The sequence below is a fragment of the Bufo bufo genome, chromosome 3 (assembly GCF_905171765.1).
Source record: "Bufo bufo chromosome 3, aBufBuf1.1, whole genome shotgun sequence".
In the NCBI taxonomy this organism is placed as follows: domain Eukaryota; kingdom Metazoa; phylum Chordata; class Amphibia; order Anura; family Bufonidae; genus Bufo; species Bufo bufo.
This window is the reverse complement of record NC_053391.1, coordinates 681,746,341-681,762,695: the sequence shown is the minus strand read 5'-3', so window position 1 is coordinate 681,762,695 and position 16,355 is coordinate 681,746,341. Positions and strand designations below refer to the sequence as shown.

The following is a 16,355-nucleotide window of genomic DNA, read 5'->3' as shown; positions in this document are numbered from 1 at the left end:
GATTCCTTCCACCACCCCCTCTCATCTCAGATTGATGACCTATCCCGAGAATGGGCCATGAATAGGAAACCCTTTAACGGCAGAAAAAAGGGTTTGACATTTCCCAGGAACGGTCCCAGTTTTGTGTAGGGGTTATGTCTAGTATTGTCACTCAGTCCCATTCAGCTCAATGGGGATGAGCTGCAATGCCAGACGCAGCCCATGGGGAAAATGGAATGTTTTGGGCAGAAAAGAAGACATTAAACATGGACAACACCCTTTTAGTTGTTATTTTTCCTTAAAAAAGCAATATAGGCCCCCCTCTGTTGCAAAATCCTATTTTATTGCAATGAACCACAGAAAAAAAAAAAAAGTGGATCAAATTAAGTCCCGTTTCTGGGAACTACCAGCAATCAGCAATCCGTGGAAGAGCCGGGCAACAAGTGTTTCATTTCGCTACAGCACTCCCGCAGGCCAACGGGAGTATTACACAGGTTCCCATTGAAATCAATGGGCAAATGCGCTTAGCCCTGCATTAAAGACAATTTCTCTACAGCATATTGAAGATATTCATCTTGGATGAGGACTGGGGATGTGATATATGTGGGGTTCACTAGGAGAAGCCTCGCATTACATCAGGACACATAGCACATTCTTGCAGGCCATGTTTGTCTAGTGGACACTTTGATGTTCTCCAGTGGAGGTTACAGTCGGACAGCAGATGCTGGGAGTGATTGGCCGCCGCTAAAGAATGGTATTTTCATTGAAGATAAACTTTCCTTTCCAAGAGCAACACTTCCTAAGGACTCTCTGGAGGCCACCGCTGCCTGCTGTCACTGGGAATTCGTTACTTCTTGGCTGAGACATGAACATGGAGGAGCAGTGTCAGGCTGGACCCAACGGAAGAAGTCATCCTCAGGGTCCATCCTCCAGATCTTCTGGACATGCGCACTTTTAAAAAGGGATATCCTGACCAAAAACATGTATAGCATCGGATTAGATAAACATGGCTGCTGTCCTCCAGAAACTGCGCCACACTTGCTCGTGGGTCGTGCCTAATACGGCAGCTCAGTTTTGCAGAAATGAATGGGACTGAGCTGCAATACCGCATACGACCTGTGGACAGGTGGGGCACTGTTTTTGGAGAGAAAAAATCAGCCGTGTTTTTCGATTAGCCTGTAAATCCTGATAATTCAGTTTGCATCAAAATTATTAAAAGGGTTTTCTGGGATTATAATGTTGATGGCCTGTCCTCAGGATAGGTCATCAATATCTGATCAGTAGGGGCCGATCAGCTGTACGAAGAGGCCCGCGGTGTTTCCTAGGCCATGTGCGATCATCGGTCACATGGCCTAGGCACAGCTTAGTCCTGTTCAAGTGAATGGAGCTGACCTGCAATACCAAGCACAGCCACTATCCAATGGGTGGCGCTGTGCTTGGTAAGCTGTGAGGAGGCCGTGGCGCTCACCAGTTTCCTGCCAGGAGTGGGACCTCTGCCGAACTCATAATGATGACCAATGCTAAGGATACACTACTGCAAAGAAAAAGGGGGTCAGTCAGCACATCCCAAAGCGCAGGGGCACGTTGCTATGGCTGAGAACAAGACTGTTAAACAAAACAAGCAATGCAACAGCTCACTGCAAACCAAATAAAGTACAAAATTGCATCATAATAGCAAATGCTGAACTAATAAGTTAGAGATACTTGGCAAATCGTTTTGTACAAAATTATTTGAGCCCGTCTGCCGCACGTCAAGGCAATCTCTAGTTAGACGGGTTCCTAACACTTAGTTCAGCATTTGCTATTATGATGCAATTTTGTACTTTATTTGGTTTGCAGTGAGGATACACCTAGTATGAAATTCCTGGAGAGCCCCTGTTAAGCATGATAATATGGTCCAGTGCATGGTCAGGTGGGCAGTCCAGTGCACTGCTCAGACACAAGGCTTCAATTTAAAGAGGTATTCCTAACTTGGGATAGGGGTATTGATTTATGGCATATTCCCTTTCTCAAATGGGAATACCCCTTTAAGTACCTATGCAGTCTGTGTCCAGACCTCCTATGGGTCCAGGAATGTTGGTGCCACCACATGGATACATGGAAAAATTGCATCTTTCTGACAACATATTTCTATCATATGGATGGGTTGCAGAGCTGACAGCATTGAACTTACTTAGGGTGCAATGGGAGCCATTGCACCCAAGCCCTGGTGCTTGAAAGGGCCCCCAGCACATAAGACACACAATAGGAGGGGTCCTGTTGTAACAGATTTTGCATTTGTGCCCAGAAAGTTAAAGTTAGGCATCTGGCGGGCACTCCTATAGCGCCAGTGTGCGGTATAGTGCCGTACTATGGCAGTATTCTTCCTCTATGAGTGTGGAGGTGCACAGAGGGGCAGTATAGCCCCATATACGTAACAATAGTTACATTTTGTTGTATAGAGCCATAATATATCCGTGTGCAAGAGGCCTCCACATGAAACGTTGGTGGTAACAATGTAACAAGCAGTTTCTCCTGAGTCCCGTGACATTGTGTCTCTTCAGACGCCAAGATTTCCAAGAACTCAGGATGTTGGCTCCACTCTGCGCAGTTTCAGGAGGTTTAAACCTGACAGATTCTTGGAGTTTATTTCATTTCTGTAAATCTCGCTTCGCATATTTCACGTCCTGCTGGACATTTCCCCGCTACGAGCAACATAGCGATCTGCAGCAGCACAGAGGACGAGAGCGTCCCGGAGGAACGACTCCCAGCGCTTCTGCGCAGATTCCTTCTCTTACAGGAACTTGGCTCAAATATGAGTATTGTTATCTCCAGAAGAGCCCAGTCCTAATATAACGGGGGGAGTAGACTGTATATATCCATATATTAGATTATATACCGTACTGCCAGCCCCATACTCCAGTATTCGTGTAATACTATATTCTAGTAATAAGGGGCAGTATTATAGTAGTTATATTCCTGTACATAGGAGGCAGTATTATAGTAGTTATATTCTTGTACACAGGAGCAGTATTATAGTAGTTATATTCTTGTACATAGGAGCAGTATTATAGTAGTTATATTCTTGTACATAGGAGCAGTATTATAGTAGTTATATTCTTGTACATAGGAGCAGTATTATAGTAGTTATATTCTTGTACATAGGAGCAGTATTATAGTAGTTATATTCTTGTACATAGGAGGCAGTATTATAGTAGTTATATTCTTGTACATAGGAGCAGTATTATAGTAGTTATATTCTTGTACATAGGAGCAGTATTATAGTAGTTATATTCTTGTACATAGGAGCAGTATTATAGTAGTTATATTCTTATACATAGGAGCAGTATTATAGTAGTTATATTCTTATACATAGGAGGCTGTATTATAGTAGTTATATTCTTGTACATAGGAGCAGTATTATAGTAGTTATATCCTTGTACAGAGGAGGCAGTATTATAGTAGTTATATTCTTGTACACAGGAGCAGTATTATAGTAGTTATATTCTTGTACATAGGAGCAGTATTATAGTAGTTATATTCTTGTACATAGGAGGCAGTATTATAGTAGTTATATTCTTGTACATAGTAGCAGTATTATAGTAGTTATATTCTTGTACATAGGAGCAGTATATTATAGTAGTTATATTCTTGTACATAGGAGGCAGTATTATAGTAGTTATATTCTTGTACATAGGGGGCAGTATTATAGTAGTTATATTCTTGTACATAGGAGCAGTATTATAGTAGTTGTATTCTTGTACATAGGAGCAGTATTATAGTAGTTATATTCTTGTATATAGGAGGCAGTATTATAGTAGTTATATTCTTGTACATAGGAGCAGTATTATAGTAGTTATATTCTTGTACATAGGAGCAGTATTATAGTAGTTATATTCTTGTACATAGGAGGCAGTATTATAGTAGTTATATTCTTGTACATAGGAGGCAGTATTATAGTAGTTATATTCTTGTACATAGTAGCAGTATTATAGCAGTTATATTCTTGTACATAGGAGCAGTATTATAGTAGTTATATTCTTGTACATAGGAGGCAGTATTAGAGCAGTTATATTCTTGTACATAGGAGCAGTATTATAGTAGTTATATTCTTGTACATAGGAGCAGTATTATAGTAGTTATATTCTTGTACATAGGAGGCAGTATTATAGTAGTTATATTCTTGTACATAGGAGCAGTATTACAGTAGTTATATTCTTGTACATAGGAGCAGTATTATAGTACTTATATTCTTGTACATAGGAACAGTATTATAGTAGTTATATTCTTGTACATAGGAGCAGTATTATAGTAGTTATATCCTTGTACAGAGGAGGCAGTATTATAGTAGTTATATTCTTGTACACAGGAGCAGTATTATAGTAGTTATATTCTTGTACATAGGAGCAGTATTATAGTAGTTATATTCTTGTACATAGGAGGCAGTATTAGAGCAGTTATATTCTTGTACATAGGAGCAGTATTATAGGAGTTATATTCTTGTACATAGGAGGCAGTATTATAGTAGTTATATTCTTGTACATAGGAGCAGTATTATAGTAGTTATATTCTTGTACATAGGAGGCAGTATTATAGTAGTTATATTCTTGTACCTAGGAGGCAGTATTATAGTAGTTATATTCTTGTACACAGAAGCAGTATTATAGTAGTTATATTATTGTACATAAGAGCAGTATTATAGTAGTTATATTCTTGTACATAGGAGGCAGTATTATAGTAGTTATATTCTTATACATAGGAGCAGTATTATAGTAGTTATATTCTTGTATATAAGAGACAGTATTATAGTAGTTATATTCTTGTACATAGGAGCAGTATTATAGTAGTTATATTCTTGTACATAGGAGGCAGTATTATAGTAGTTATATTCTTGTACATAGGAGGCAGTATTATAGTAGTTATATTCTTGTACATAGGAGCAGTATTATAGTAGTTATATTCTTGTACATAGGAGGCAGTATTATAGTAGTTATATTCTTGTACATAGGAGGCAGTATTATATTAGTTATACTCTTGTACATAGGAGGCAGTATTATATTAGTTATATTCTTGTACATAGGAGGCAGTATTATAGTAGTTATATTCTTGTACATAGGAGCAGTATTATAGCAGTTATAGTCTTGTACATAGGAGCAGTATTATAGTAGTTATATTCTTGTACATAGGAGGCAGTATTATAGTAGTTATATTCTTGTACATAGGAGGCAGTATTATAGTAGTTATATTCTTGTACATAGGAGCAGTATTATAGTAGTTATATTCTTGTACATAGGAGCAGTATTATAGTAGTTATATTCTTGTACATAGGAGGCAGTATTATAGTAGTTATATTCTTGTACATAAGAGCAGTATTATAGTAGTTATATTCTTGTACATAGGAGGCAGTATTATAGTAGTTATATTCTTGTACATAGGAGGCAGTATTATATTAGTTATACTCTTGTACATAGGAGGCAGTATTATATTAGTTATATTCTTGTACATAGGAGGCAGTATTATAGTAGTTATATTCTTGTACATAGGAGCAGTATTATAGTAGTTATATTCTTGTACATAGGAGGCAGTATTATAGTAGTTATATTCTTGTACATAGGAGGCAGTATTATATTAGTTATACTCTTGTACATAGGAGGCAGTATTATATTAGTTATATTCTTGTACATAGGAGGCAGTATTATAGTAGTTATATTCTTGTACATAGGAGCAGTATTATAGTAGTTATAGTTTTGTACATAGGAGCAGTATTATAGTAGTTATATTCTTGTACATAGGAGCAGTATTATAGTAGCTATATTCTTGCACATAGGAGGTAGTATTTTAATTATTTTTCTCTTGTCTGTAGAAGTAGTATAATCAAAAGTTAATGCAGAAAAGATATTTGGCTTAGTTTGTCAAGAGTATTGTCATGTCCCCTGCCTGGCACATCTCTTCTCCTTAGCACCGCTGGCGTCCGGTTACTAGGTGGTGTCTAAGGGAAGGATTGCCAACCAATCAGAGGAGGCGCTCGCTCACTGGCATTACTGACGGCATGCGTCACGTGACCCAGACACAGTCTTTTTAAACAGGCAACCTGCTGGCCACCGGTTACCTATGATTGGTCATATCTACTGATTATCACTTTAGCATTTTCATATTGGATTGTTGCTACTGGATTTTTTACCTCAGCTTGTACCTTCACTCTGACCTGTTTTTGACTTCTCGGATTTGACATGATCTCTTGGTTAGACCTATGGTTCTAATTCTGGTCTGGTTTTCTGGTTCTGTCTTTAGTCCACTATGTCTTTCTGTCACTAGCTGTCTGTTATTTTGTCTCCCTGGTTCAGGCACAGCACATAGAAAGGAAGGGACTGTCGTCCAGTTGTTGCCCGCCGGTTAGGGCGAATCGTGCAAATACGTAGTGACTGAGGCGCCAGCAAAGTTCAGGGCCTGACTACTCCCTACGTGACGAGTATATTGGAATGAACTTTAAAGGCGACAATCTTGTTCCTCACACAGAATTACACACTGAAAAGTTTCTATTTACGATTGAGGTGTAAGACATGAAGATGTAACTTGAGGTCAGCACATGATTAATTTTAGCGATGATTTAGACTAAAAAGGCATATTGAGCAATGCTTAAGAATAGACAGCCCGTGCATTGCAGCACAGAGTACAATATCAGCAACAGATGTCTCATGCCGTGTTTTTCAGAGCAATTTATGAATTTGGATCCTTGTTCTGCTTTCAGGACATTTGGTGTTTGGTATTAATTCATTTTTTACTGCTTACATAATCCTGTTGTCATGGATCAGTTACTAATCACTTTCCACTGGAAATATTCCTCCAGGGATTGTGCAATACTTTACAGAGGAGCCAACATTCACAATGCATCATATGTATGGGGGGGGGGGGGGGGGGTAACGTATTCCCTGGAGGTCCTAAATATGTGTTGATGTTAATATCCTGCATAGCTGTAAATAACATATTCAGAGTCCTGTGAAATATTTACTGCTATAGAGATCAATCCCCTGGATTCCAAAATCAGCTGTAACTCTGTGCGTAAATTGTGCATAGAATAATAATTGTTCTCTAGGTGGCAGTATTCTATTGCTTGCTATGTGTTCTTTTCTAAGCAAAACCTTTCCAAAAGACCACTCTTTGGTAGGACTAACCCTCTAGAAGAGCCTGTTTCACGTCTGTTTTGGGTGATCTTCATAAAGGTTCATTGTTTGTTTGTTTGTTTGTTGTTTTTCTTTTTCTAATTTATTGCTGTTCTCAGATTGACCACTAGACGGCGCTATCTGGTTTGGACTCAGATCTTTTCAACTTTGGCAGATGAAATGTAAGTTCTTCCAGATATCCCTGTAGGTTATAGTGATAACTGCTGAATGGCAGATCTTCCCTACTGCTGGAGACCTAAGCCACTGGCTGCTTACTGTGAGGCAGAGGAGAGGGGGAGTAGTAGTGCTCCTTCTCTTTCTGGAGACACTGTGATGCTAAGAATTCCTTTCAGTCCTTCTGTTCCCCATCACTGTCACATTTTATGACCAGTTTTTTTCCAAATTCATAGCCTACTCTCTTGCTGCTTAGGATGTGACTAATGTCATCAATATCAGCATTTTTTTTTTTTTTTGCAAGATGGCTCAAATGGGATGAAGTGGACACTGAACAAGCAGAAGGACTTAACTGCAGGTTAGAAAACTTCAAGAGGAAGTGTAGTGAGCATGCTGTGTGTGCAATGAGAGGGAGGAGGGTGGTGGAGCTGAGCTATATCCAACATCTTCTGCCATCTGACTCCAGCTTTATAATGTAGATGTTACCTTTCATTATAATCCTGCTCTATGATGATAATGAGAGGACTGCTGACCCTCCTCCTAGTGTGCACAACACAAGCTAAAATATTTCAGAAAGTATCAGCCTATTGTGAGTCCCTGCAGCCGGGTAACACCTGCAATATGATATATATATATATATACATATATATATTGTGGTGATGTGCAAAGTACAACTTCTGGATGGCGTGTATATCCCACCCAGATACCTCAGCTGGGTGAGATAAATAAAGTCCAGAAAGCTGCAGGGGTTTCAGCAAAGTGTAGTTTGCTGAGGCAGTTTTGTTTACATTTTGTCCTGGGCTGGATTTAATTTGGACTGGTGGATAGGTTTGGTAGTGGGATCTGCCAGTCCACACCCTTCCAGTACGGGTATTGTTTTTTACCTGAGGTCATGGCAGGTGAGGCCTGCTGTAATCAAGGAGGGATAAACAGAGGCCTAGTGGAGGGCTAAGGGGCCACGAGGCTACGTGTAGCCGGACCTCTTCCCCGTATGGACTAGTGTTTGATGACCGGATCTGCTAAGGCTTGGAGACTAAGACCCTGTGTATAACCTGTGCTTAGAGGTGAGTCAGGGAAAACTACTGTGTATTAGTTAGAGCCCAGACGGGCAGGTGTTTATTTGATTTTGATGCTTATGTTTGTGTGGGTGCTGAAGTGCCACAATAAAGCACCAGTTTAGACATTAAATCCGGTTGTCTGCGAAGAAGTCTGTGACTGTGACCCCCCTGAGAGAGACCGATCCCTTGCAATATATATATATATATATGCACTGAGCAAAAATATAAACGCAACACTTTCGGTTTTTCTCCCATTTTTGCATGAGCTGAACTCAAAGATCTGAAACATTTTCTACAAACACAAAAGACCCATTACTCTCAAATATCGTTCACAAATCTGTCTAAATCTGTGTTAGTGAGCACTTCTCCTTTGCCGAGATAATCCATCCACCTCACAGGTGTGGAATATCAAGGTGCTGATTAGACAGCATGAATATTGCACAGGTGCGCCTTAGACTGCCCACAATAAAAGTCCACTCTGAAATGTGCACCGTTTTGCCTTACTGGGAAACCATCACACAACATGGGACGCCATGTATCGTTAATGGCCTTTATCCCATGTAACAGTCCCCTCATCCTGTAAGGAGTAACATATCCGGAGGTGCCACCATACACTCTCCAGGACGGCTACATCGGGGATTAACCAGCCCATATAGATGTAGCACTAGCCCTGTGTCCCCTGATAAATCTGGGGCTATATAAATAGATGAAACGCGTAGGGACACATATATCTATTTATCTGAGCACTAATATTTAGGCTTCTTTGAGCTCTCTTTGAGCTATCAGTGGTAGGGCTCTACCCTCCAGCTCTTTCTGCAACATCACAGAAATCGGTGTGGCCACGGATTGTGGAATACAGCAGAATCCCCATTTTTTCACTTGTGGGGATGGGAACAACCTGATTGAGTGTGAGACTCAAGCAAGGTCCTACCTGTACACGTTCTACGGTAAGAAGTGTGTGTATTTATAAATGCTGGTTTACCCTATTTCAGGCATAAACACACTCTCATGGTAGCGATATGTTTGTGGTATTGGCCCCGTGAGGGGTGGTGTCTATGAATAGAATTGTGGGCCTTTTGATTTTTAAGGTATAACATTAAAAGTTTCATTTTACTACTACTGCCCTTTTTATTGTTCTGTGTCTGAAATACGCCTAATTTAGGCGTATTTCAGTATAGTAAATGACCCCCATAGTGTCCAGTAAGGGATCATTATTAAGTAATATTTCCATCTATCTTGATAAAATATTACGGCAGTATACAGTGAAGGCAACTTACTACTTACAGGATGTCACAGATTTTTGTAATAAACTTACAGAAATACCGGCACCAAGAAGGGCTATTTTAGCCTCCTTCAGTGTCAGAAGCTTCTGTACATCTATCAAGCATGAAATTGGGTTAGAAACAGTGAGGGCAGCAATAAATACTTCTACATTTCCACCAGAATGTCAAGACTTTATCATGTCATTGTCATATCTGTAATTGACATATAATTATTTTCTATTTGGTGACGAGTTTTGTTATGCAAATTAAGGGGACCGCCATGGGGTCTAACGTGGCCCCTACTCTAGCTAATAAGGTGGTAGCCTGTATGGAAGAACAGTATGTCTATGTATCCCACCGCTTCAGTCTTGTGCCGAGGCGGTGTGAACTACAGGCTTTTCATCTGTTCTTCAGTGACATTTATCCAAATATACAATTTACGTTGGAATATATATATATTATAGGTCAGACGTGATGACATCATGTCAGGCAAGGTGATGTAATTAAAGGGAACCTGTCACCTCGCATATAAAACCGCCAGCATTACCTCATAGTAGACCCCAGTCTGTTATTAATGATGTGTTTGATCCGCTAATCTGATGCTCCATATATGACAAAAACTATGTTTTAATCGCCATCAGCGCTATCTCGCCGGTCAGTCTGAAGTCAAGGGGGCAGCGGCGTCCTTGCTTCAAGTCAAGACAGGCATGCCCCCTAACCGTCCCCTCTTCTGTGTGATTGACATCCTGCAGTGCGGACTGGGATCGCGTTAGTCTCACGCAGGCGCGGTGCGCTCCTTGTTACTGCGCGATCCCGGCTCCCGCAGTTAGCTGGGTTTTATCAGCACACCGTTCATGCGCGAGACTAACGCGATCCCAGTCCGCCGTGCAGGATGTCAATCACACAGAGGAGGGGACGGTTAGGGGGCGAGCTTGTCTTGACTTGGAGCAAGGACGCCGCTGCCCCCTTGACTTCAGACTGACCGGCGAGATAGCACTGATGGCGATTAAAACATCGTTTTTGTCATGTATGGAGCATCAGATTAGCGGATCAAACACATCATTAATAACAGACTGGGGGCTACTATGAGGTAATGCTGGCGGTTTTATATGCGATTTTTGGGGTGACAGGTTCCCTTTAATCACTAATTGCAGGTATGAATACAGAAGAGTGTCAGTCTACTCCTAACATATTATAAATCATCAGTATTCTGATAGATAATAGATAGATAGATAGATAGATAGATAGATAGATAGATAGATAGATAATAGATAGGTAGATAGATATGAGATAGATATGAGATAGATAATAGATAATTAGATAGATATTAGACAGATAGATAGAAAGATAGATAGGTAGATAGATAGATAGATAGATAGATAGATAGATAGATAGGTAGATAGATATGAGATAGATATTAGATAATAGATAGATAATAGATATGAGATAGATAGATAATAGATAGATAATAGATAGATAATAGATAGATAGATAGATAGATAATAGATAATAGATAGATAGATAGATAGATAATAGATAGATAGATAGATAGATAGATAGATAGATAGATAGATAATAGATAGATAGATAGATAGATAGATAGATATGAGATAGATATGAGATAGATATTAGATAATTAGATAGATATTAGACAGATAGATAATAGAGCGATAGATAGATATTAGATAGATAGATATTAGATAGATAGATATTAGATAGATAGATAGATAGATAGATATAAGATAATTAGATAGATAGATAGATAATAGATAGATGTTAGATAGATAAGATAGATAGATATGAGATAGATAGATAATAGAGCGATAGATATTAGATAGATAGATATTAGATAGATAAGATAGATAGATAGATAGATAGATAATAGATAGATAGATATTAGATAGATAGATATTAGATAGATAGATAGATAGATAGATAGATAGATAGATATGAGACAGACAGATAATAGAAAGATATTAGACAGATAGATATGACATAGATACACATATAGTTAGATAGATAATAGATACATAAGGATTCCCTCTAGGATCCATCCACAAAATCCTGCCTAGTACTGTTAAAAGTTTTCTTTCTTTCTGGGGTCAGAGGGATCAGACTTCCATACTTTGCATAGTAAGATCCTTGTTTATAGTCAGTGAATGGAACCCCTGATTGCTCTCCTCCAGGGCATGGACCTGTGTCTGGTGGTGATCACACAGGTGCCGGGCTTGTTTCAGCAGATTTATCAGCCCGCCTGTCACGAGCCGTACACCTGTGTGTCATCACATCTGGAAATAAGCAACATCCATTCACTGACTTCAAGCAGAGCTCTTAAAAACCAAATTGAATGTAAACAACAGGTGTTTCATAAGATGACAACAAATTAGCACAGGCAGGAAATCTCAGCTCATACCGATATCGCACAAGGCGGCTTCTCTTCTGCGCGGTAGGTGAGAGACCCTTCGTTCACCATTATCAGTAGTAGTGGAAGATATAGCAGCATGGCTCTGTGAAGGGGGAAAGAAGATGGATTTAGATTGGAAATGATGAGAGTTGTTGTTTCCCAGCAGCTGGAAAGCCACAGCTTGGAGGCCACTGATATAAAATATATTGTGAGAATGCATGCCATCCCTAGGAGGGACTAATGAAGCAGTTAGATCTTCCATCCAGACGTCCTGGGAGAAGGAAGTCACATTGTTTGTTTTCTCTGAGAATGCGGCAGTAAATTCCAGAGAGAAACATGAGGAAACTAACAGGAGGCAGCACCCATCTGTATACACTGCCGAGAGGCCACACAGCACACCAGGGGTTAATCAGATTATCTATCTCATATCTATCCTCTATCTATCTATCTATCTATCTATCTATCTATCTATCTATCTATTATCTATCTATTATCTATCTATCTATCTATCTCCTATCTATCTATCTATCTATCTATCTCATATCTATCTATCTATCTATCTATCTATCTATCTATCTATCTCATATCTATCTATTATCTATCTATCTCATATCTATCTCCTATCTATCTATCTATCTATCTATCTATTATCTATCTATCTATCTATCTATCTATCTATCTATCTATCTATCTATCTCATATCTATCTATCTATCTATCTATCTCATATCTATCTATTATCTATCTATCTATCTATTATCTATCTATTATCTATCTATCTATCTATCTATCTATCTATCTATCTATCTATCTATCTATCGTCTTTTTTCAGTTACTGGCTCTTTCTTACCTCTTCAAACATTGCCACTTTCTCCAGAAATATCCTTACTAAATGCCCCGTGAACTTGCCCTCCAGGGAGCAGAGTCAGGAACCCCTGGCCTTTTGGGGAGATGTCCTCCAAGTGAAATGTGTTTATCAGCGATTCACACCAACTAAGCCAAAAAGGACAGTCATTTCCTCAAGCATTCCAACAAAAGACATTCTGGATGTTTGCTTTCTTATTCAGCTCCACTGAGAAAGTTTCCTGTTTTCAAATTGCTTTTAGTTTCTTCAGTTCAATCAAAAGGAAAAAAAATAAAGGAAATGTGTATGGAGATGAGATCTACCTTATGTGAGTCAAATTGGTTAACCTCAAAATCTTCAAAGTGAAGCTCCACCTTGAAGTCAGTTTACTAATCATAATGTGCGCATATACTTTAGCAATTGGTTTCTCTAGAAGCCTATAAACCGGTTCTACATCTTCAGTGACAGCTCTGCAGACACGGTACTGCCAACAGAATCCTTGTTTTTGGCAGTCTGTATTTCATGGGAAAATCTGTTCCGTAACTTGTAAGGACAGCTCCTGTTCTCTCTGTACTTATTGGACACAGGGTACAGCTATGGGGTCTCAATCGACCCCTGATATGAAAGTGGTTCATTTCCAGCATTTTACATCTAATGAATAGTGGAGAGTGCCATCAAGCCCATGTGATATGTGCTATTGGAGCTCCTAGGGTGATGATATCTCATAAACATGGTGGTTTATATATCTTGTCTACCATGTTCTGCTATTTTGGTGCTAAAGCTTTGGAGCTATTTTCAGATTGATTTCTACAACTACTGCCACTATCTTGAAAAGATTGCTTTCTTTGCCAACTATGCAATTATATACAGTACAGGTAAAGCGTTCTGTAACACAGCATTTAATATTCTATACATTGTGATATAATTTGCAAATTTCTAAGACCAGAAGCAAGACGAGAGACAATGGTGATAAGATTGTTTCTAGTCGGAAATTCTATACACAATCCAGAAATCCGGAATAGATGAGAATCCACCTTTGATCAGATACAATTGCAAGATTTAGATATATAATTGCTAAAATTGCCATAGCTTAACCCCCCTGACATATTGTGTCTTTGGTGTTGCTATTGTCTTATTTGGCAGGAGAACCAGTGGTCCCCTCAGGTATGGGGCTTCTGGCACAGTTACAGCTTCTGCACCCCTGGTACCCACCTCTGCTGCTCACGAGGCACACTATTGTTCTCATGGTTTCCCTTTAGGTTGCCCATGTCACCTGCCCTCGTCTGATGTGACCAGATCTCACAGCTGACTTCCTTTTTTATTTCAGGTGATTTCCAGTTAACATTAAACATTGGTTTACATAGTCTTAGTCAACAAGTCTCCAGGAAACAAGTGACTAATGTCAAATATTTATTACTACATTTTGCATGCAATAAATTATTATTATAATTGTAATTGATTTTATATGGCTATATATGCATATTCTGCAGAGTGCATCAGGGAATGTCCTCATAGCAGTGTCTCCAGTGGGCCTCACCTTTACTTCTGCTGCAGCTATAGCTCTAGGACCTACATTATAGTCATAGCTGGATTAAGATATGTGAAAGCACAAAAAGTTTGGTGGGATCCTCTGGAACTCAAACCCCACCCGACTCCTGATAGCTCAGTCCTCTCCACCGAGCTAGCAACTTCCTTAGACTTAAGTAACAGTATCACATGCATGTGTCTTCACCAGTACACAGCTTCATAGGATGGTTGAGAAGCCATCAGTGGAACCGGGATATCCTGAAAGGTGGAGGTCCCAGGGGTTAGGGGTGTATACACTGCCATAGCCACCAGAAAACACTTGTAAAGTTTTGAAATTGACATCCCGTTTTTTGGGGACCACTTATAGTTTGCTACAAACCTTTCCTGATAAATGTAGGCTCCCAGGTTATAATTACCTCCTTAAAGGATCATTGATTTAAGAGATTAGATAGATTATAGAGATATGAGATAGATAGACAGACATATAGATAATAGATAGATAATAGATAGATAATAGAGAGATAATAGATAGATTATATAAATATGAGATAGATAGACAGACATATAGATAATAGATAGATAAATAATAATGAGATATTCGATAGATATGGAGATAAATAGATAGATAGATATGAGATAGATAGATATGAGATACTTTGTGGTGATACTTTTAATTTTCCATGTCACTATCTATAATAATAATAATAATAATAATAATAATATTTTTTTAAAAATCTGCAGTTTTTGCACTGGACACTAAGCCTAATAATAGGCGGCACTTCTTGGTTTGTACAGATCACTTTACTTCAGTTATCTGCCTATCATTACAGACAGGATTAGAATGACAGATATCACCACTGCGTATAGATAACACAGGATCCACCTTTCACAATAAGTGATATGACATCTTATCTGCCCCCCCCCCCCTGACCTCTGCACAGGTCACAGAGACCTCTCCCATAGAAATCAATGGGGTCCCCTCCTGTAAGTTGGATCTATGGTACATGTGGCTGCTGTAAAGCATATTTCTAAATGTTGTTAAGAACAGTTCAGTCAAGATGGCCGCCCCCATAATCAAGTTCAGGAAACAGAATTAAAAAAAGGTGCTATAATCCATTTGTCTGCCTGTGTACTGACTTTTGCCTGATTCCTGGATTCTGACCCTGTGCTGCCAGCCCTGACCTTTGGAATGTTTCACGGATTTGCATGAACTCTGCATGCCCTGACCTCGGCCTGATATTGACTACAAGTTTCGCTTGATCCCTTGGTGCCTGCACCGATGTCTCTGATCCCCGTGGGTCAGCAACTAACCACACAGAAAGTGGTGATCGGCCCGGTGGCTCCCTGCAGCAAAGGCCAGAATCCTGTCTAGGGGTAAAGGGTGAAAACCAGGGGACGGACAGAATAATGACCTTAGGTGTAGCCCTAAGCCAAATCCATTAATTGGCACAGTGGTTCCACAACCTTTTTCTGTGAAAGATAGATAGATATGAGATAGATAGATAGATAGAAGATAGATGTTGGGTGTGTTTAATGGATGTACCTAGGTCACCAAGAAGGCCAGGTCTACTGGACACATGCCTACTGCATCTTCCTTATAATCCAGCACTGCTCATACTGAGATACCTGGTTCCTGAATCTGCTGTGATACTTAGCCAAGTAGAGGACAAGGTGAATATACAACATAGCATTGTGGGTTCATAGAGCATTTACACACCTATGAAAAACTAAGGGACACCTAGTGGGGGAGGTGTAATTGTTGTTATCCCTGGTTGTCAAAATTTGAAAACCCTTTGAAAAGATCACATGTAATCTGTAGGGGATCCCAGAAGCAAGGATTTGATTCCCCTACAGCACCACCACAGGGCAAATGAAGCATTACATAATGTCCAGTGAAACCAGTGGGCTGTGGGGACACACGGAGTCCTCCAGGGACAGAGACACTCTTTGTAATGACTCAGGTTAATTG

The 16,355-nt window shown here is 39.5% G+C and overlaps 1 protein-coding gene across 3 annotated transcripts in view; it reads right to left on the bottom strand.

The window, feature by feature from the left end:
• Positions 1-16,355, bottom strand: part of LRRC32 (leucine rich repeat containing 32) — a 62,823-nt gene that overhangs the window by 12,033 nt on the left and 34,435 nt on the right. For 2 of the 3 annotated variants that reach the window (XM_040426433.1, XM_040426434.1), the window contains exon 2: positions 12,026-12,119. In XM_040426433.1, coding sequence (XP_040282367.1) covers positions 12,026-12,119 — 94 coding nt within the window. Of the gene's footprint in view, positions 1-12,025; positions 12,120-12,865; positions 13,893-16,355 lie in introns of those variants that run through there. The other variant, XM_040426435.1, reaches the window with a different exon arrangement.